A 24,436-nucleotide genomic window follows, 5' to 3' on the forward strand; every position below is an offset into this window, starting at 1 on the left:
AATCTCGCTCCATCTTTATCTCTTCTCTCACTCTCACTCTCACTCTCAATCTCTCTATCTCTCGCCCCTTCGAACTTTTGGAATCATCATAAACTTGGATACAGTGACTATTCTGACATTAAAAAAATTGTAAGTGATTAGAAGAAGAAGAAGAATCTCAATGTACAGGTTTTTTCTAGAACAATGTAATAAGAGTAAATCCAATGTTGTACCACAAGTGGCTCCGATGATTCCATGGCTGCATATTGAATCTTATGAAAAAACATGTCAGTCTTATGAACTCCCAATGAAAAAGTGATGTTTACTTGCATTTATTTATACACAATGAATCTTCAGTAATTTGAAGTCTCTTACATCCAATTGCAATTTCTTGCAAACACTGAGAACACATCAGTGCAAACTACTGATTCTATCAGTAACACACTTCAAGACTTCATTTGAAGACAGTTCTCAGCCTTTTCATGAACAGCACTGATGAAAGGCATTAAACTCAATAACCAGAATTCGCAGAAATTCATTTGAAAGCCATGCAGGCCTCATTCATGTGGTTTGACGTTTCTAGCATGTAGAGTGTGAATAGTATTAGGTGCTTAGGTCTTGTCTTTGACCCTGTATTTATACAAACTTTCTGTTTGATACTTTGCTTAAACAAGTATACCATTTGATGTGACTAATATAAGTAAATTGGTTAATTTACTAGTGTTCAAATTTTAATAATTAACAAGGTTACTATGCATATTTTGCTTCTTTTGTTAGTATACTATATAATTTACTTCTTTTTTGCTTTACTTATTTGATTGTTTTTATAATTGTAGTGTTGGTTTTTATGATGTAGAATAGAATTGTAGATTGTTAATTTGATTTATTTCATGCATGATGATGAATTGATTTGATGATATTGTGATAATTGTTTTTTATTTCATTAGTGTTACTGTTGTTAACTGTTAAAACTTAAAAATTATATATATATATATATATATATATATATATATATATATATATATATATATATATATATATATTATTTTTGCCGCAACCCCGCACCCAAGTTTTTTTAAAGTGCCGCACCCCTGCACCCTCACCCATGTGACATAGGTGGTAACATTTGTTTCTATGCATAGGACCCATTCAATTCCTAATCCTTCTCTCCTCAAACTTTCATGCTAAAAAGGTGCAAAAAGATGGTCTTTTAAAAAGTACTTTCCCTGGGTTTCATCTTTATACACACAGACACACGTAGGCACACATATACACATGCATGTGCACACAGACACACATACATATGTGTGCATGCAAATACACGTATATCTTTATATTTTTATACTTGCTTGTGCATGTACTGCAATGATAGTACTATTACCATATTAATGTTGACATGTAATATAGTTTTCATACAAGCCTTGTGCTACACCTCATAAGTGTACATATTCTAATTTATAGGGGTATTTCTGTCATTCTTCTATAGTTAGTTGTATTTTGTCCTGTAGTGTAACAAAGAAGTCTTTCCCTTTTAAAGGGTCATATTCTTTCATTTGTTTTAAATGGAATTTGAGTTTTTCTCCTTCCTCTCTTTTGATTTTCTCTTCTTGAGTCTCACTGATTGCTCTTGATATGGTATCGGAGCCATAGCTCAAGAGAGAGATTTGTTGCTGAGTGAAGGAGGAAGAAGGGGGCTTAATCGCTGCTGGGTTATTCTCTGCATTGGAACTCGTGCACAGAAGTGGGGACGTCAGCAGGCTCAAATTCGAAGTTGTGAATCTTGGCAATCTGAGTTGGGGTTTCATTAAAGCTCAAATTTTTAAGTTTTTAGAATCAAGGATGGGCTTCATCAAAGGTATATATGATCTTATATGAATTTTTGAAGCTTTTCTTATTATCTCCATTCTTGAGGGTCTATGTCACAGGGACTCGGCAAAACAGATGCCGCACCCGCGTCGACGCGACGCGGGTTTGCGTGCGGGTGCGGCACCGGGTGCAGTCAACACGACCCTGGGTGCGGTCAACGCACCCAGGGTCATTTTTGTCCATAATTTGGGCGTAAAAAAAAAAAAATCCCCCGATGAAAAGGAGGATTAGGGCAAAAAAAATTCTTTGCCCTAATCTCTCCTCTCTCTCCCCCTAAGCTCGAGCTCTCCCATCGCCGCCCCCAGCGCCGCCGCCCCAGCTCCACCTCCCAGGCTCCTCCTCTCGACTCATCCTCTCGGCTCCTCCTCTCCTTTCGCAGGTATGTCTCTCACTCTCTTCTTGGGTCGGCTGGGGAGGGGCCGAGCACCCCCCCCCCCCCTCTCTCGGTCTCTTGTTGGGTCGGCAGGGGAGGGGCTGAGCCTCCCCTGCTCCCTCGTTTTTCGGCACAGGAGGGGCCGAGACCCTCCCCCATCTAGCTCTTTTTTTGGGTCGACAGGGGAGGGGCCGAGCCCCTCCCCTTTATGTTTTTCGTTTTTGGGTCGACAGGGGAGGGGCCGAGCCCCTCCCCTTTATGTTTTTCTTTTTTGGGTCGACAGGGGAGGGGCCGAGCCCCTCCCCTTTATTTAAATGTTATAAACTGTTGAATGGTATCTAGTAAGTCATCCACTGTTGAATGTTGCGTATGTGTCTTGAAGCATGGCAACAGTGGAAGTAATCTTATTCACTGCTCTTCTTCATTTTTATTTTGCGTGGTGGGACTAGGCGCTTGCTACCAGCCATGGAATTAACTAAGTATGCAGTGTATATCTAAGAATTAATAAGCTCAAATGCATGACTAAGAATAAATAAGTTCAAATGCATGTTGCAATTCAAGGGTGTGCTTGGTGGTAGAAATGAATGCAGAAGCTCCTTGCCTGGAGGGTTAGCACATAATTGATGTTCTGGTTCAATCTGTTTTTAAAACCTGCAAGTAATGGGTCAACTGTCAATGTCTTGACCACTAAATGAATGTCTGCTTGATTTAATGGATGCTTAAATGAAACCACTTGCATGCCTGATTCCAAGTAAGGTCACTAGTACCCATCAAGAAGATTAGTGACATTCATATTCCTCTCCTTTAAGAGCTTTTATTTTCTAGAAGATGCCTTTACATTCATGGAGAAGCATGGTGAAAGTCCTGATTTAGCTTAATCTTAAACCGAGTTTTTCGTTCATTTCCATGAAGAAGTTCATTGAGTGGTATAGACTGCTAATTATCTAGAATATAACACATGGATTGGTGACAATGACTAAGAAACAGTGGTCCATTTCCATACTGCACCTAGATGAAACCTAGGAGAAAATCATGAAAAATTAAAATAAATTATTGTGCCTTATAACATTTAAATAATTTAAAATAAATGTTAAATTGTTAAAACTTCAAAATTATATATATATATATATAATTTTTTTTTTTACATTTTTTCCCCTGCCGCACTCCCGCACCCGGGTTTTTTGGAAGTGCTGAATCCCCGCACCCGCACCCATGTGACATAGTTGAGGGTCAGATTTGAAAATTTTGATTCTCTAGTGCATTTTGGTATGCCTTGATGATTGGGTTTGGCATAGTTAGCATCATTTTGGCCTAAGGAGTGTGATCATATAAGTTTCTTGGGGTTATCTCTCAATTTTGATGGAGTTGTATTAAAATCGCAATAAGAACTAAGTTGCGGTATGGAGGATACCTAGATGGCTAAAAATGAAAGCCTTAAGTTGATAATGAGGACTATGATTAGACATTTGATGAGTGGGACAGAGACAATGCCAAGGTCAAGTCCAGGCTTTCGAGCCCGATTAAGCAAAACATTGCCCTGAATATTGTGAAGTTTGAGGAAGCAAGGGAATGTTGGGAGTATTTGAAACAAGTGTATGAGCAATCAAACTAGGCTCATAGATATCAATTGTCTCAAGACTATGTCACATGGGTGCGGCGCAATTTCAAAAATTTTGGACACGGGGACTCGGCTATATATATAGGAGGACACGGCTAAGATCATGTGTCTTGATGTTGATAACATTCCAAGTGAGTACCAAATATCTTGCTGTATACGTTAACAGTTGCACAGACTCTCTATGAGAATTCTAGCCATTGGGTAGGTCCCAACGACTCTCTATGAGCCTTCACATGTATATATAGATGGGTCTGCCCCCTCTCCTTATTTAAGTCTTCGCCAAGGGATTATTCCACAATAATATTAATTGTTTTTATGCGTGTTCTCAGCCCTTAGTGGCTCATTCTTGTGTTTTCATGTGTTGGCCCATAAGAGGTCATATTCTCAAAGTATTCTCTTGCCCATAAGTGGCACACCAAAGCATATACTGTGAAAATCTCTATAAAAAGAGATTTTGTGTATAAACACAATACTAGAAATACAAAGTGTGCACAAAGGCATAAAAGGAGAACTCTCACAAGTGCACAAAGGCATAGATACAAATGCACAAACGTAAAAAAATATCAACTTCAATATCTTGGGTCCCAAAAGGGGGCTTTACAAAAGTGTAAGTTACAAGGGGGTAACACCCCATATTTATAATACAAGGAAGAGAGGGAATAAAGGAGTGTTGGACTCCCAACAGCTCTAACAGCTCTCTCTACTTTATGCTTTTTGACTTTGGTCAAAAAAGCATAAAGCCAAATAAGTCCAAAAATAAACTAAAAAAGAAAAAGAAACCTAACCTAGTTAAATAAACTAACCTAATCCTAACTAAACTTAAAAGTAAACTAAAACTATGAGATTACATATTAAATTATGTTACATTATTTAACACCACCCCTCAAACTTAGGGTGACATAACCGAAAGTTTACCAAAGAAGTTAAATCTTGGAGAGCACAGCGCTTTGGTGAAGAAGTCTGCTAGTTGGTATTCTGATGTAACATATGGAAGGTATATGGTTCTTCTTAAGTATTCTTCACGAACATAATGGCAGTCTATCTCAATGTGCTTTGTGAAAAAGGTGCAAAAGGATCCAACCCGAGATCCGACCCGATCCATGTAAAAAAAAATGTGTACAATATACGTTATATTTTAATCGGTTCTGGATACACCAGACCCGGATCCATACCTCTGTAAAATTAAGTTATAAATGAATAGTTTAGGTCACAATTTCATACAGAAATCGTGACAGTCGCTCACCTATTGCTTTCACCTCTTCGTCTCTCTCTCTCTCTCTCTTTCTCAACGCAGGTACGGGTGGATTTCTAACATGGTATCAGAGCGAAGATCTGTCTAAGGGCAAAAAAAAAAGGAAGGAGGCTTCCGGCAGGTGTGACCATCGGAGTTTTGAGGTTTTTCCCTTTTTTCTACTCTTCTTCGTTTCCTTCTTCTCTCGTTCTTTCCTCCTCGTTCTTTTCCCTTTTCTGAAATTTTTTTCTGTGTATCCACATCGCACGTGGGCTTGCTTATCTCTTGGATCTGAGATTCACGTGAATCCTGTTCACGTGAACCCAGATCATAAAAAAACAAAAAACAAAAACGAGTGGCTGAAACCCAGACCTATCGAGTGCCCATTTCAGTTTTTTTTGTTGGATATTGCCTGCGTGACTCCTTTTTATTGCTATCGTTTGTCCAATCCCCTCCACGCATATATTTCTACATATTCAAATATATTTGTTGTGAAGTTCTCTTTCCTGTTTCTCTTTGGATACTTGTTTGAAAATACATTTAACGTGGGAAAGTTTCAACATCAATTTTCTCGAGTGCAAACAAAGGGGATCAGTCTCTCTATTCTCTGAATCTAACAGCCTCTCTCTATTCTCCGAACCTGACAGCCGTAAAAAAAAAAGGGGCTGAGCACTTCGTGAGCACTCTTGCTGAATTTCATTCTCTATGGATCCTTATTCCTCCCAATCACATATTTCTTCAAGTTTTCTCAATCAACTCGTTTCTGAAAAGTTGAATACCTCAAACTTCTTGATTTGGAAGAGGCAAATCATTCCTTTTATAAGGAGCCAAGGTCTCTTAGGTTACCTGGATGGAACCACCCCAGTCCCACCAGAATTTGCTTTGAGAGAAGAGAAAGATGATCAAGGGGCGAGTTCGATCGTGTATGTCAAAAATATAGAATTTCTCAATTGGGAAAAGAAAGATCAATCAGTTGTTGCATACATCACCTCAACCCTGTCTCAAGAGGTCCTTGTTGTCATTCCCGAGAATTGTACAACACTACAACTCTGGGAACGATTGGTTCAGACGTATTCGCAGGTTTCTCAAGCAAGGGTGGTTTTTCTGAAAAGAGAATTTCAGCTGTTAAAAAAAGACTCCATGACCATCATGGAATATTTGAACAAGATAAAGATCATTACAGATCAACTTGCAGTTATAGGATGTGCCGTAAGTGACAATGACATGGTGCAACAAACTCTGAGTGGATTGGGAGCTGACTACAATATGATAGTCACTTCACTATTGTGCCTTATTGTTCTTCCTAACTTTGACGAGCTACGAGCCAAATTGATCCAGTATGAAATGACTCTGAAGAGATTCTCTGAAGAAACACACATTCACCCAAATTCTCAAGAAGTTTTTGCCACAGGCGTGATTTATGGTAAAGGACGGGGACGAGGAGGACAAGGGCGAAGTGGATACGGAGGGTGTGGTCTGTTTCTCACTCCAAACATGTTAGCTCATGCGCAAGGACCAAGATCCATCCCTACTTGCTTCCTTTGTAACAAAAAGGGGCATATCAAGGTGAACTGTTGGCATAACCAGAAAATAAAGGAAAGGGTCCACAGACAGAAACCAAAAGAAGATTCACAAATACCAAAGACAGTGGAGAAATTAAAGATTTGCTGATATCTGCCTTGTCAGAGTTGAAATTGAAGCAGAATGATGAAGGCACTTGGTTTGTCGACTCAGGGGCAGTGACTCATGTGACAAGCGATGCAGGTAAAATTTCTAACCCTATTCCTTATTTTGGAAAAAGTAAGATTGTCACTAGAGATGGATCCCACCATCCTGTTTCTCATGTTGTAAAAACTGTCATTCCCATGTCATATTCTACTCTTACTCTTTCTGACGTTCTTCATGCTCCTGACATCAAGAAAAATATTGTCTCTGTTTCCAAATTTATTGATGATAATAATGCTTCAGTTGAATTTACCCCCTCTTCTGTGCAGGTCAAAGACCTACGCACGAGGGAAACATTCGCTGCAAAAAAGAGACGAGGCATCTTTGAAGAAGCTCCATGTCATGGTGTTCGCCCTGTTCATCTGAATTCGAAGCCTTCATTAGAGTCATGTTCACCCTTTTATACTAATGTTTTTAGTATTTCTGAATGTAATAAGCCATTCTTATGGCATAGTCGATTAGGACATTGTGAGGGTCATTTTATTGAAAAACTTGCCTCTAATAATCTCATTCCAAAAGAAAGTCTCAATGGGGATGAGAGCAGTCATAAGTGTTCCAGTTGTCTTTCATGCAAGAGTCATGTATTGCCTTTTCATTCAATTAATAAGAGAGCTTCAAAACCCTTTGAGATTATTTGTTCTGATGTATGGGGACCCGCCCCAATTGTCTCTGGATCTGGAAGCAGATACTACCTAATATTTGTTGATAGTTATTCTCGATACACTTGGATATATTTCATAAAAAATAAGTCAGAAGTCTTCTCTTTGTTTCAAAATTTTCTTTCCTTGGTCAAAAATCAATTCTCTGAGTCCATTCAATTTTTCCAATATGATGGAGGTGGGGAATTCTCATCTTGTGATTTTATTTCTTTTCTTCGAAATAACGGAATAGGAAGAAGGGTGTCATGCCCTCACACTCCTCAACAAAATGAAATTGTTGAACGAAAACATAGACATATCGTTGAAAGTACCATAAGTATGCTTCATGACAGTAATCTTCCCATCAACCTCTGGACATAAGCTTTCCATTCTGCCGTGCATGTGATAAATAGACAGCCCTGTGAAAGTATCTTCAATAAGATACTAATATCAAGACCTTAATATTCTTGATATTAAACCCACCACGAAAGCACAATAAGAACACTTTAGAACACTTGTGCACAAAAAGCACAACCCACAAATAACTCACAAATGCACAAAGGCATAAAAACAATGGAATCGATTTATTGAGAACTTGGGCTTTGACTCAAAGCCATGAAAAATCCAAGGGGGTGAAACCCCTATTTATAACAACACAAGAGGAGCCTTGGAGGGGCTCCACTCATAGACGTTGGAGCCCCTCCAACGGTCACAAATGTGACCGTTGGAGAGGGCCCAACATCTATGCTAGTGGGCCCCCCAAGGTACCTTTTAGTACTTTACAAAAAGAAAAATGAAAATAAAGAAAAATAAAAATAAAAAACAAATTACAATCACATTCATAAAATGAATGTGCGTAAAATAGAGGAAAAGACTATTCTACCCCTACGGCTAAACAAAACAGAAATATATATTTTATATATATAATAAGTAGATACATATACATATATATTAATATATGTATATGTATTACCTTATATATATAAAATCTATATATTACATTTGAATGATTAGGTATATAATTTAACACCCCCCCTCAAACTTAGGGCAGGATGACCGAGAGTTTGCTAAGAAGAAAGTTGAAGCGCGGAGCACACAAGGATTTAGTGAAGAAGTCCGCCAATTGATATTCGGATGTGACATATGGTAGGTCAATGATTCCTTTGAGGTATGCCTCCCGAACGTAGTGACAATCCATCTCTATGTGTTTGGTCCGCTCATGAAAAGTATGATTTTAAGCAATATAAATTGCACTTTTGTTGTCACAGCAAAGCTTGGTAGGCCCTTCAATAGTGATCCCCATGTCTTCCAACAACTGATGAATCCAGACAATTTCCATGGTAGTAGTCGCCATAGCATGATATTCCACTTCAGTTGATGATAAAGACACCTTTTGCTGCTTCTTACATCTCCATGAGATTAATGAGTCTCCTAAGAATACACAAAAACTAATGGTGGAGTGACGGTTATTTGGGTCACCTCCCCAATCAGAGTCAGTATATGCAATCAATCTTAACTCAGAAGAAGAAGACAGAAAAACTCCCTTATTAATAGTGTGCTTTAGGTATCTTACGACACGTAAGATAGCACCCATGTAAACAGAAGTTGGTGCATGCTGAAATTGACTTGCCGTATGCACCGCATGTGAGATATCTGGTCTGGTGATACTTAGGTACATCAACGATCCTACTAGTTGCTTGTAGGGAGTAGGATCGGAGAGGAGAACACCATCATCAATCTTCATTTTAGCTCCTACTATAGCAGGAGTTTCACAAACTTTATCATCTGTAATACCTGACCTGTCAATAATCTCAAATGCAAGCTTAGTTTGAGATAGAAAATATCCTCTATGAGAGTAAGCTACCTCAATACCCAAAAAATAAGTTAAGAAGCCTAAGTCAGACATTTCAAACTTATCCTTTAAAATGGATTTTATGCTTTTAATCCCTTTAGAGTCGCTCCCAGTTATAAGCATGTCATCCACATAAAGTAGTAGAATGACAATCCCTGCATTAGATTTTCTAACAAACAAAGCAGTATCAGTAAAGCAGGATGAGAAATCATTTTCTAACATTATGGAGTTAAACCTATCATACCAAGCCTTGGGAGCTTGTTTTAAACCATAAAGTGCTTTCCGAAGACGAAGCACTTTTCCTTTAGGATACTCCATACCAGGAGGAGCATCCATATATACTTCTTCGTTTAAATCTCCGCTTAAAAACGCATTCTTAACATCCATCTGATAGATGTTCCATTTATTGATTGAGGCAACAGTTATAAGACATCAGACGGTGACCATTCGAGCAACGAGGGCAAAAGTCTCCTCATAATCAATCCCATATTTTTGACCATATCCTTTTGCAACTAAGCGGGCCTTATATCTCTCAAGAGACCCATCACTCTTAGTTTTGACTTTAAATACCCATCTACACCCTATTGCTTTCTTGTCTTTAGAAAGGTCTTGAAACTCCCAGGTCTTTGCTTTCTTTAGGGCTTCAAGTTCATTATTCATAGCAACTATCCATTCCGAGCATTTTCGTGCTTCCTCGAAATCCCTAGGTTCTATGTATGAGTGAATGGCGCTTAGACATGCTCTATATTTTGGTGAAAAAGACTCATATGAGATGAACCTAGAAGGAGGTCTTCTTGATCTTTCGGTCCTACGAAGATTTCCTTTACTTGGAGGGGTAGACTCACTATCATATCTTTCGAGGGCACTTCTAAAAGTACTCTTATCTCTATGAGAGTAAGTTATAGGATCTCTATGTGGTTCTTCATTGATGTGTTGATCAGAATAAGTTTCATCATTTTGATTTGTTTCATCATCACTAGTATCATCATCTTCAGTTAATAAATCAAACAGAAAAGAATAGTCAATATTCTCGTCACTGGTTTCAAGTTTTTCGAAACCACTAACATTTTCCAAGAAGCTTACATTTCTGGAAACATATAGTTTATCACTCTTAACATCATAACAGCGAAAACCTTTATGAGTTTCAGAATAACCAAGAAAGGCACAAGGAATGGCCTTAGGAGAGAGTTTGTCATTTTTATCAGTAAGGACAAAACATTTACATCCAAAAACCCTTAACCTGCTATAATCAGGTTCTTTTTCATATAATTTTTCAAATGGGGAAATCTTGTTCAAGTTTTTAGATGGAAGTCTATTTATGAGATAGACAGAAGTAAGAGCGGCCTCCGCCAAAAGTTTTTTCGGAATATTTTGGGAAATGAGCAAAGTTCGTGTGGTTTCAATAATATGCCTATGTTTTCGTTCAGCCAACCCATTTTGTTGGGGGTTTTTGGGACAAGACTTTTGATGGAGAATTCCATAGTTTTCAAGATAGCTTTTGAATTCATTGGAAAGGTATTCACCACCCGAATCGGTTCTAAAAATTTTTAAATTTTCATTGAATTGATTTAAAACCATCATATGAAATGTTTTAAATATTGAGAAAACTTCATGTTTATGTTTAAGAAAATATATCCAACTAAACCTAGTGAAATCGTCCACAAAGATAACATAGTAAGAGAAACCTCCCTTGGATATCACCGGAGCCGGACCCCATACATCGGAGTGAACAATTTCAAAAGGTTTTGTTGTAAACATGGATCTTTGAGGAAAAGGAAGACTTCTCATTTTTCCAAGAATACATTCATTACAAACAAAATTTTCATTACAAAGATGATTAATAAAAGGCAAATAAGAGATTTTAACAATGTTGGGATGACCCAATCTCTTATGCCATACATGAATATCTTTGTTTTGAGCAACATTACAAAATTGATTCTTGGGAATTTTAAGAAAATCAACATAGTAGAGGTCTCCTCTCCTAGAGCCTTCCCCAATCAATTTCCCGGACTGGCGATCCTGTATCCAACATTTATTAGAAGAGAATTTTATATCGCAACCACAGTCCGAGAGTTAAGAAACGGAAAGTAAATTTAAGTTTAGTTTTGGTATAAGACGAATTTTTGGGATAAAGAAGTCTTGTTTTTCAAAATTGCCCATTCCTTTAATTTCAAGAGGGGTTTCATCCGCCGTTGAGACAAAAGATGGAAGACAATTTTTAGAATAATCAGAAAGAAAACAATGACTTGGAGTCATATGAAACGAAGCACCAGAATCAAGTAACCAAGATGTCTTACAAAGAGAGGAAGAGGATGACATAGCGGCTCCAGAAATGCCTCCTTTGAGAAGAGGTTGAAGAGCATCCACAATTTGATGAAGCGAAAGAGGTTCATTTGAAGTTGAAGGCCGTTCCTCCGATTGGGATGCTAAAGCCGCGGCAAGAAATTTCTTCCATTTGGGACAATTGGGTTTGATATGTCCCGGTTCTTTACAAAAATGGCAAGTTAATTTGTTATAATCTCTCTTGCCATATCGATCATTTTGCCCTTGATTTTTGAAATGGGGCGGTTTGTAGGTCTTCAAATTATTTCCGGGTCTTGACACGGCATTAACCACTTCATAGTCACTTTGAGAAGGTGTAGCAAGGATGCTTGGGTTACTTTTACTAATCCCCATACGTGTTTCCTCACCACTTAGCTTGGTGATGACATCTTCAATAGATGGGGAGGTGAAGGCCGATAGAAGAGAGGACCGAATTTGCTCAAATTCGGGTCTAAGACCATTTAGGAAGTTGAAAAATCGATCTTCCTCTAGTTGATTGTGCCTTAATTCAATAGCTTCTCCGCTCCGTTTTGGTTCGAGCATGGCAAGCTCGTCCCAAATAGATGACAATTCGGCAAAATATTCCCGAATGGATAAATCATTTTGTTGAAGAGTCAAGGCTTTCTTTTGGAGATAGTATTTATGAGACAAGTCCCTCGAAGTATACATTTTTTCAAGGTACAACCAAGCTTCGGAGGCCCTTTTAAACTTAATGATGTTGGCATTGATCTTGGTTTCTACGGACGAAAAAATCCAAGACAATATTTTGAAGTTCTTCATTTCCTACTCATCATGCCTTTTGGAATATTCTTCTAAGGCCTTTTGTCTATCTTCTCCTTCAAGAATCTTAATTTCCCCTTTCTCTATAATAGAAAGCTTGGGTTTGGGTTCTGATATGGAGCCTTGAACGTAACCCTAAAGGCCTTTTCCTTTGATATGGGCTTCCATATTGCCGGCCCAAACATGGTAGTTCGAACCACTAAGTTTAAACCCAAGGGAAAAATGAGTCTTTTTCACCCATTAGAGAGAAGAGAAGATGGAAAATAATGCGTACCTTAACGGATTTTCAACCTTTTCTTGACAAAAGTTGCTTCTAAAATATTGCCCGAAGTAAATGCTTCACTCAAAAACTTCACTAGCTTGAGGGCACGTTTTTCGAGATGCTTCACAAGAGACGAGATGCACAATCCTCTTTCTTCCAACCTGGCTCTGATACCATGTGAAAGTATCTTCAATAAGATACTAATATCAAGACCTTAATATTCTTGATATTAAACCCACCACGAAAGCACAATAAGAACACTTTAGAACACTTGTGCACAAAAAGCACAACCCACAAATAACTCACAAATGCACAAAGGCATAAAAACAATGGAATCGATTTATTGAGAACTTGGGCTTTGACTCAAAGCCATGAAAAATACAAGGGGGTGAAACCCTTATTTATAACAACACAAGAGGAGCCTTGGAGGGGCTCCACTCATAGACGTTGGAGCCCCTCCAACGGTCACAAATGTGACCGTTGGAGAGGGCCCAACGTCTATGCTAGTGGGCCCCCCAAGGTACCTTTTGGTACTTTACAAAAAGAAAAATGAAAATAAAGAAAAAGAAAAAGAAAAAACAAATTACAATCACATTCATAAAATGAATGTGCGTAAAATAGAGGAAAAGACTATTCTACCCCTATGGCTAAACAAAACAGAAATATATATTTTATATATATAATAAGTAGATACATATACATATATATTAATATATGTATATGTATTACCTTATATATATAAAATATATATATTACATTTGAATGATTAGGTATATAATTTAACATGCCCATGGTTGTTCTGGAAAATAAGTCTCCTTATCACTGTCTTTTTGGAGCTCATCCTAGTTATCATGATCTGCGTATTTTTAAATGTGTTTGCTATGTGCATATTGATCAGTCTCTGAGAAACAAGTTTCAAGACAAGGCCCAGAAGTGTAGGTTTGTGGGATATGCAGATGACTACAAAGGATATAGGTGTTATGATCCCACCAACAAATATATCAGAATCTCAAGAAATGTTGTCTTTGATGAACAAAACTTTGATGACAGAGCTGACGCAACAAACATGCCAACTGAAGTTTACTATCCTTGGCTGAGTTCAGAACTTTGTGCTGGCTCCAATGAAGCATGTTCCTCAGATTGCGTACAACAAGAAGAAGAGATGTTTGAGAACATTGGGACGTCGGGATCACAGAATGCAGAGGAAGTACCAGGCAGATACAAAGGCATTGTCTATTCTAGATAGAGACCGACAGCGTCAAGTCATTCAGATCATGTCTCAGTCGCCAATCCAACTCCTCATACTCTTGAGGTTAGAAAATCAAACTGCATACGACATCCCATTGACAGGTGGGTTAGCTATAACAACTTCTCCTTGGATCTTCAACTCTTTTTAACTGCACTCAATAAGGAAGATGAGCCCACTATGTACTATCAGGCAGCCACTTCTACCAAATGGATAGAAGCCATGAATGATGAAATGCAAGCCTTACATGAATGTGGAACCTGAGAAGTTGTTCCCAGACCACCTGACAAAAATGTTGTCGGATGTAAATGGGTCTACAAAATAAAGTACAAGCCAGATGAAACCATTGAACGATATAAGGCAAGGCTTATGGCAAAAGGATTCACTCAAGAAGCAGGGCAAGACTATGATGAGACTTTTAGTCCGGTTTTAAGAATGGGAACAATTCGAATTATTATTTCTCTGGCCGTTAAACAAGGATGGAAGCTGAGTCAGCTCGATGTGAAAAATGCATTCTTGCATGGAGATTTGAAGGAGGAAGTATACATGGAGCAACCCCCTGGATATCAAGAACAAAATTGTAAAACCCATGTGTGCAGATTAAACAGAGCTATCTATGGTCTGAAGCAAGCATCTCGCTCTTGGTTTGATAGCTTCTCTCTAGAAATTCAGAAACATGGATTTTCACGTTCCATGCTGGACCACTCATTATTTATTTTTAAAAGTCAGACTGTAACCACTCTATTATTAATTTATGTCGATGATATTATCATCACAGAAAACTCTACTGCTCACAGTCAAGAAGTAAAAGGCTTGCTAGGTCAAAGGTTCAAAATGAAAGATCTTGGAGTTCTACGTTATTTTCTTGGTGTAGAAGTTGATAACCAGACTCATGGTTTGACACTCACTCAGCATAAGTACACCGTAGACGTTCTCAACAAGGCAGGTATGAAAGACTGCAAACCTCTAGGAACTCCAAGTGTGCTTCATCAAAAACTTAGCACTGATGATGGAGATCTGTGTGATAACCCCACCAGGTATCGAAGCATAATAAGAATGTTACAGTACCTCACATTCACTAGACCTAACATCGTTTATTCAGTCAATCAAGTGTCTCAATTTATGCATGCGCCATGTACTGGACATATGGAAGCGGTCAAGAGAATCCTTAGATATCTGAAAGGGACTATTGGGGATGGATTGATATATTCACCACAGTCATATGGCAAAGATGAGCACGAACTTACAGTATACTGTGATGCAGACTGGGCGGGAGATCCTGACGAACGAAGATCTACATCAGGATATTGTGTCTACATTGAAAGAAATTTAGTCTCTTGGAGCAATAGAAAACAAAAGGCTATCGCTAGATCAAGCACTGAGGCTGAGTATAGATCCATGGCTGCTGCTACTGTAGAAGTCACATGGATCAGGCATCTACTAACTGAAGTAGGAGAAATGATCTCTCACACTACCTTGCTATGTGACAACCAAAGTGCTATCAACATGTCATTCAATCCAGTACATCACAGTCGTGCTAAGCACATTGAGATTGACCAATACTTTGTGAGACAGAAGGTTGAAGAAAAAGAGATTGAACCTGAATTCATTAGTACTGAAAGACAAGTTGCAGACATATTTACCAAAGGGTTAACAAAGGATCGTTTTTGGATGCTTAAAGGCAAGTTGTTCATGGTCCAAAACCATGATCAACTTGAGGGGGGTGAAAAAGGTGCAAAAGGATCCGACCCGATCCATGTAAAAAAAAATGTGTACAATATACGTTATATTTTAATCGGGTCTGGATACACCAGACCCGGATCCATACCTTTGTAAAATTAAGTTATAAATGAATAGTTTAGGTCACGATTTCATACAGAAATCGTGACATCCGCTCACCTCTTGCTTTCATCTCTTCGTCTCTCTCTCTCTTTCTCAACGTAGGTACGGGTGGATTTCTAACACTTTGTGCACTCATGAAATGTGTGATTTTTGGCAATGTAAATTGCACTTTTATTATCACAACATAGTTTTGTGGGCCCTTGAACTTGAATATTCATATATTCCAGTAAGTTGTGAATCCAAACAATCTCCATGGTAGTAGATGCCATGGCTCTATATTCGGCTTCTGTGGATGAAAGTAAGACCTTATGTTGTTTCTTGCATCTCCAAGAAATTAAAGATTCCCCTAAAAAAATACAAAAATCAGCGGTGGAGTGACGGTTATTTGAGTCACCTCCCCAATCAGAGTCAATATAAGCAATTAAATTCAATTCAAAAGAAGAAGATAGAAATACCCCATTGTTTACTGTGCCCTTTATGTATCTGATGATATGGAGAATGACGCTTATATGAACTTTAATAAGTGCATGTTGAAACGGACTAGCAACATGTACTGCATGAGAAATATCAAGCCTCATAATGCTGAGATACATTAAAGATCCAACCAGTTGCTGGTAAGGTGTAGGATCTTTTAAGAGAATCCCATCATCAATCTTCATCTTTGAACCTACTATTTCAGGAGTTTCACAGACCTTGTCATCTGTGATTCCTGATCTGTCAAGAATCTCACAAGCAGGTTTAGTTTGAGACAAAAAATAGCCTCCGTGAGAATAGGCAACCTCAATTCCCAAAAAATATGTCAGAAATCCTAAGTCTGACATTTCAAATCTTGAAGACAGAATAGATTTAATGCTCTTGATTCCTTTGACATCATTACCTGTTATTAACATATCATCAACATATAATAGCAATATAACAATCCCTGCATCAGATTTCTTAACAAACAATGCGGTGTCAGTATAGCATGAAGTAAAACCATTTTCAGTCATTACATTGTTAAACCTATTGTGCCAAGCATTGGGATCTTGTTTCAAGCCATAAAGAGCTTTACGAAGATGAAAAACTTTATTTTTAGGAATTTTCATACCAGGTGGAGCATCCATGTAGACTTCTTCATTAAGATCACCATTTAGAAAGGCATTTTTGACATCCATTTGGTAAATATTTCATTTTCAAATAGAAGCAATGGTGATGAGACATCTGACAGTAACCATACGAGCTACTGGAGCAAATGTCTCTTCATAGTCAATCCTGTATTCTTGACTATACCCTTTAGTTACAAGACAAGCTTTATACCTCTCAAGAGATCCATCACTCTTGGTTTTGACTTTGAACACCCATCGACATCCTATAGTTTTCTTTCCACTGGAAAGCATTTGAAATTCCCAAGTGTTGGCTTTCATAAGCACTTTGAGTTCATTTTCCATGGCTTCTCTCCATTTAATACATCGTTTGGCATCTTCAAAAAAATTTGGTTCAAAATATAAGTGAATGGCACTTAAGCAAGCCCGATATTTAGGAGAGAAAGAATCAAAAGATACGAATCTAGAGGGAGTTCTTCTAGTTCTCTCAGTTCTTCTAGGGTTTGAATCATGTGGGGGGATAGATTCGCTAGATTCACTATATTGCTCAATAGCACTTCTAAAAGTGCGTCTATCTCTATGAGTATAGGTGATAGGGTCTCTAGTTATATTTTCTTCTTGAGAGGTAGAATTATTGTTGATTTCAACCACTTCATTGTCACTGTTATATGTTGATTCATCATCACTAAAGATATCATCATCTTTAGATAAAAGATCAAAGAGAAAGGAATAGTCGGCATTTTCTAAATGAGATTCATTCTTTTCAAAACCACTATCATTTTCCAAAAATATTACATTCCTTGAGACATATAACTTATCATTTTTAGTATCATAACATCGAAACCCTTTTTGGGTTTCGGAGTAGCCAAGAAAAACACAAGGAATGACTTTAGGTGAGAGTTTATCATTCTTATCTGTAAGGACAAAACACTTATAACAAAAAACTCTCAATCTATTATAATTGAGTTCTTTTTCATATAGAGTTTCGAAAGGAGAGATTTTGTCTAAATTTTTGGATGGAAGATGATTAATAAGATAAACTGAAGCAAGAGCCGCTTCAGCCCAAAAAAAAATTGGAATACTTTGGGAAATAAGAAGGGTTCTAGTGGTTTCAATGATATGTTTATGCTTCCTTTCGGTTAACCCATTTTTTTGTGGGGTCTTAGGACACGATCTTTGATGGACAATACCATAGTCTTCAAGATATTTCTTAAATTCATTAGAAAGATATTCGCCTCCGGAATCGGTCCTAAAAATCTTTAAATTACTATTAAATTGATTCTTAATTATCATATGATATGATTTAAAACATGAAAACACTTTGTGCTTATGTTTAAGAAAATATATCCAACAATATCAAGAAAAATCATCCACAAAAAATCACATAATAGGCAAAGCCTCCCTTGGATATGACAGGTGCCGGTCCCCAAACATCCGAATGAACAATTTCAAAAGGTTTTGTGGTAAACATAGATCTTTGTTCAAAAGGCATACTTCTTATTTTTTTAAGAATACAATCATTTCAAGAGAAAGTACTTTTACAAAGATTTTTAATAAAATGCAAATAGGATAACTTGGTGATGTTGGGATGACCAAGTCTTTTGTGTCAAACATTTATGTCTTTATGTTGGGCCAAATTACAAAAAGGGGTTTTAGGGATTTGGAGAGAATCCACATAGTACAAGTCTTCCTTCCTAGAGCCTTCCTCAATCAACTTTCCGGACCAGTGATCCTGTATTAAACACTTATTAGATGAAAATTGAATGTCACATCCAAGGTCCGAGATTTGAGAGACGAAAAGTAAGTTCAAATTCAATTTAGATATAAATCTAATTTTGAGAATAAAGAAATTTTGAGTTTCAAAATTTCAAACTTTTCAATCCCCTTAATTTCAAGAGAAGTGCCATCCGCGGTTGAAACAAAAGATGGTGACAAAATTTTAGAATATTCGGAAAGAGAAGAGATGTTTGAAGACATATAAAAAGATGCACCCGAATCTAAAAGCCAAGAAGTTTTACCTAGAAGAGAAGGAGTGGATACGGCGGCACCAGAAATAGCTCCCTTAAGAAGAGGATGAAGAGCTTTCATAATTTAATTTAGAGAGAGAGTTTCACTTGTAGATTCCTCTTTTTGTGGTTGAGATATGGTTGTCATTTCAAGTAGTTTCTTCCATTTAAGACAAACCGGTTCGATGTGACCGGGTTCCTTGCAAAAGTGGCACACAATTTTGCTATTGTCCCTTCTTTCGCCTTGACCACCATTATATCCTTGATTTTGGTTTTTAAAGTGAGGAGGTTTATATGTCCTCAAGTTGTTGTTGGGCCTAGACACTGCATTAGCTCCTTCACATTCATCTTGATTTGTGGGCATTGCAAGAACACTTGGATTTTGCTTCCTAATGCCCATACGAGTTTCCTCTCCACTTAACTTAGTAATAACATCTTCAATGAAAGGAGATGTAAAAGAAGATAGAAGAGAGGATCGAATTTGTTCAAATTCAGGTTGAAGACCATTTAGGAAGTTAAAGAAGTGATCTTCCTCTAATTGCTTGTATTTAAGTTCAATAGCTTTGCCACTCCACTTGGGTTCAAGCATGGCAAGCTCATCCCAAATAGAGGATAATTCGGCAAAGTACTCACGAATAGATATCTCATTTTGTTGTAGGGTCAAGGCCCTCTTTTGAAGATAGTACTTGTGAGATAAGTCTCGTGAAGTATACATCTTCTCAAGATAATGCCAAGCTTCGGAGGCTTTCTTGAATTTGATGATGTTAGCATTGATCTTGGTTTTAACAGATGAGAAGATCCAAGATAGGATCTTGAAGTTTCTCATTTCCCATTCCTCATGTTTATTTGAATATTCTTCAAGAGCTTTTTGTCTTTCTTCTCCAAGAATTTTGATTTCTCCTCTTTCAACCATCGTAATTTTTTGGTCGGGTTCCGTTATGGAACCTTGAACATATCCCCAAAGTCCATTTCCTTTAATATGAGCTTCCATATTTTCGGCCCATACATGATAATTGGAACCATTGAGCTTAAAGCCAAGAGAGAAATGGGAGTCTTTTTCACCCATTAGAGAGATAAGATGAAGGAGAAAAATATGTACCACAAAGAGATTTTAACTCTTACTTGTTGTAGTAATCTTCTAAAATATTTGATGAAAAGAAGCCTTTACGCCAATCTCGAAAAAATTGAAGGCATGCTTTTCGAGGCACTTGATATTGTGAAGAATCACAAGATTTTCCTTCCCAAGCAACCTTGCTTGGATACCATGTGAAAATCTCTATAAAAGAGATTTTGTGTATAAACACAATACTAGAAACACAAAAGTGTGCATAAAGGCATAAAAAGAGAACTCTCACAAGTGCACAAAGGCATAGATACAAATGCACAAACGTAAAAAAATATCAACTTCAATATCTTGAGTCCCAAAAGGGGGCTTTACAAAAGTGCAAGTTACAAGGGAGTAACACCCCATATTTATAATACAAGGAAGAGAGGGAATGAGGGAGTGTTGGGCTCCCAACGGCTCTAAATAGAGCTGTTGGGAGTCCAACATCTCTCTCTACTTTATGTTTTTTGACTTTGGTAAAAAAAGCATAAAGCCAAATAAGTCCAAAAATAAACTAAAAAAGAAAAAGAAACCTAACCTACTTAAATAAATTAACCTAATCCTAACTAAACTTAAAAGTAAACTAAAACTATGAGATTACATATTAAATTATGTTACATTATTTAACATATACTTCAGCTCGTGACACTTGCATCATATTGTGATGTTGATTTTGGGGGATCCACTAGAGATAGATTATCTACATCAGGATTTTGTGTGTTTCTTGGAAGCTCAATGATTTCATAAGAGCAAGAAACAACAAAGTGCAACATTGTCTACTGTCGAAGCTGAATATAGAGTCATGGCGCTGGTGACAGCATAGCTCACATGGATCAGATGGCTACTAAAAGATCTTGGCATAGACATTCATGGGAAGACTCCTCTCTATTGTGACAACATGAGTGCAATCCACATTGCCAAGAATTTTGAATTTCATGTGAGGACAAAGCACATAGAAATTGATTGTCATTTCACCAGGCATGCTCATGAAGATGGCATAATATCACTTTCACATGTGGGAACGAAAGAGCAAGTTTCAGATGTGTTCACTAAAAGTCTTTCTCCTTCCCATTTTAGAACATTTCTTTCCAAACTTGGAATGATTCTGATAGCATCATCCCAAGTTTGAGAGGGAGTGCTGACATGTAATATAGTTTTCATATAAGTCTTGTGCAAACCCTCATAAGTGTACATATTCTAATTTACAGGGGTATTTCTGTCATTCTTCTATAGTTAGTTGTATTTTGTCCTGTAGTGTAACAAAGAAGTCTTCCCCTTTTAAAGGGTTGTATTATTTCGTTCCGTTTTAAATGGAATACGAGTTTTTCTCCTTCCTCTCTTTTGAGTTTCTCTTCTTGAGTCTCACCGATTGCTCTTGATAATTAACATGGTCCAGTGTTTCATTTTCTCCAGTTAATCCTTTGAACATGTCTGAAGTGTGTAACTGTTAACATTTATCACTAAATAGTCACCCAGTGTGACTCTGCAGTTAAACTTTCATTGTTCAAAAGTGGAATTCATAAATTGGCAATGATGAAACCTGTAGAGATGCTAAGAAATCAGTCCATATATATTCATGTGTCAGATCCAACTGAGTCATGGAATCTTTTCAAAACATTTGTGACGTGATAATAACTGTTACAGGAAACAAAGCATAGAGCCATACAGCGTCAAACGCAGAGGGCATGAATTCATGGATTGCAAGGATATAAGACAATGCATAAAAAAATCTATTTGTATGATTATTAATTGTGGAACAGTAAATGACATGCATACAACTTTCTTGAACATTTATGTGATCTAAATATTAAATCAAGTAAACAGTTGCCACATGACAAAACTGTAACAAAGACAATCCTAAATTTCATACAAGAGGGAACACCTGAGCATGAAAATATTCAGAATAACTTATCTTCAAAGAACAGATGATTTCATATACGATACATTAGTAGCAAAGATATGATGTTCTTAAGAACATTAAAAAGTAAAACCAATTGCACACTACTCGTGCCACATCTTACAGACCTAACATTTAGACAATTAATATCAAAGTCCTAAATAACAACATAATATCACATGTTGAACAATTTATGTACAAATGATTCTGTATTACTTCAAGAAGAAGAAAAAGAAACAAAATGACCATGAAAAAACAACACATGCGAAATTTAGAAATATTATCCTGATAGGTGAGATAAGTCATCTAGGTGTTTACAATTACACAAGCTTCTGGTAGTAAGATAGGTTGGAACTGCCTAACAGATTCTATGACAAACCTTCAATGTCTTCAAGTAGTTTCCCAAGTCCCGTAGAAGACTCTCCTTCTGGTCGCTCCTGAACTGTGGTTCAGAATGAATTGCACGATCATAACTCAGAAGGCGCTCTTTTGTGATGCCATTAGAATTTAAGGTATTCCAGTAAACATCGATATTAAAATCACTCTTTATATAATCAATTAATGCCTGAAAAAAAAAAGGTTCAGTATATTCCTCATAAGGGAAATTCAACTCTAAAATCCCACAATGTTTTGGACAAGGTACCTGACAGATAACAACGTCATCTGGACTTGTATTGTTATGTAGTTTCTGGTGCCACTCTTCCATCATTGCACCTTTGAAATCATTGTTTCTCTACATAATGGATAATGATGCTTAATATGCAAGAGATAAAATATAACAAATTACAACAAAACAGATGCAATACCTGGATGACCAAGATTTCATCTCGGATCCTCTGTCCAACATCCCCCTGGCCTCCACGACCTACAGTAAACATTATCATTCGCACAATCTCCCTGTACTGAGGGTATCTTTGATATATTCTCTGAAGCGAGTCGGTAAGACCATCCTGTGCCTTGCTGATGTCACTGCAGCAAGTAAAACAAATAACGATTTTAACTGTAATATCTCGCAATTTTTCCTCTATTTTAAATTTAATAAATATGTTTTTTATTTAAATAATTATATTTTCGATGTCTTGAATTAATATAACATATATAAGGTATTGATAATAAGAGCTGACATTGAGTTTGGACACACATATGGATCTTGGACTCGTTAACTGAGATCCATGATCCATATGGGTGTGGATAAATAAGTTAAAAAAAAAAGAATTTTAACCAAAATAAAAATAGTAAAATAATATATATATATATATATTATAGATAGTTTTTTTTAGTTGGAGTTTTGTTTAGAAGAAACTTCTATTTCCTTATGGAAATAGAATACCTTCTATTTTTTATAAGGGACATCCTTCCATGAGGAGTCCTTATTTTATAATTGGTGAGCCTCTCTCTCTCAATCACGACTTGGAGATGGAGAGAGAGCTGCAAATCGTGAGAGAGAGAGAGAGCAATGAGTGGGAGCGAGGAGGCTGCGGCATGACCTCCCTCTTCTTCTTTAACGACTCCTTTTCTTCACGAATCGGCAAGGTACGGGACTTTTCCTCTTGGGATTCCATAGGAAGGGATTTAGTTTTGATTAAATCAGCATGGGTTTAAGAGAAGGGCTGAATCTGTGAAGCCATATACAGATTTACGTTTTTCTAAATCTTGCCTGTATTAGTTTCTGATTTGGATTTTTGTGAACATAAAAACAGATATAATTCCTGTTAGAAATTCTAGATGAGATTTTTAAACTCTATCTTAATTAGATTTATTGGCTTAATAATGGATCTGCGTGTTTCTAAGATTGGTTTCACGTGGGGCTTATAAATTCTGATCCATGTTTCCTCTTTGAATTGGGTTCACGATCCAGAAAGTTTGAATTAATAGTTGTTTCAAGTTGATTAAATTTCTGTTATAGTTGGTCCGCATGTTCAGATTAACTCATATAAGATTGTCATTTGTTCTGGTTACGATAGTGAACATATTTTTTATTCTTGACATGGTAATCCATCGATGCTTGCATTAAAGTTTTGAATTTATACAAACTGAACTTGTTAATGATCTAAGATTGATGCTGCGATTTTCTAGTGTGAACGGGGAAATCTGGGTGGCTTCTCAGTTTTGAAAATACCTAGCGTGACAGACTGAAATTTTGATATATATTTATCTTCCTTGGGTTAATTTTTGTACTAAACAGAATCAGTTTGCTGGTACTAGAAACCACATGGGGGCTGACACTGACTCAGGCTTGTCGGCATGTCAGTTCCGTATTGTTTTTTTTTATTATTATTATTATTATATATATATTAACACTGGGTTCGGGTGATTTAGTTCCCTCTTTTACTGTTGGATGCTGGTGTATCTTAAATAGTTGGAATAGCATAGTTCAATTTTAAGATGGGACTTCGGGACTTACCTTAGTAAATCTCAGATTTAAAGGCATTCAAAGTGAAACCTGATTAAGGCTTGTAAAGTTGTGTTTTGGTTAAGTAAAATAGTGTTTTTAAAACCAAAAGTTTTTTGAACAACCTGAGTTTTCTTGGTCAAGCAAATCTGATCCTTTTGGGGGTTTCGATGAATCTGATTCTGTGTCATTATGACAAGCCTGAATCGGTTCAGGTGAA

General features: G+C 37.1%; 1 protein-coding gene across 1 annotated transcript in view; it reads right to left on the reverse strand.

Moving 5' to 3' along the window:
* Positions 1-24,436, reverse strand: part of LOC149815609 (alpha-glucan water dikinase, chloroplastic-like) — a 118,173-nt gene that overhangs the window by 27,792 nt on the left and 65,945 nt on the right. The window contains exons 14-16 of the mRNA XM_089989342.1: positions 22,631-22,793; positions 22,468-22,557; positions 22,204-22,389 (exon numbers count right to left, since the gene is read on the reverse strand). Coding sequence (XP_089845468.1) covers positions 22,204-22,389; positions 22,468-22,557; positions 22,631-22,793 — 439 coding nt within the window. The remainder of the gene's footprint in view (positions 1-22,203; positions 22,390-22,467; positions 22,558-22,630; positions 22,794-24,436) is intronic.

This window comes from Nuphar pumila, chromosome 15, assembly GCF_984573655.1.
Source record: "Nuphar pumila chromosome 15, dmNupPumi1.hap1.1, whole genome shotgun sequence".
Taxonomy (NCBI): Eukaryota; Viridiplantae; Streptophyta; class Magnoliopsida; order Nymphaeales; family Nymphaeaceae; genus Nuphar; species Nuphar pumila.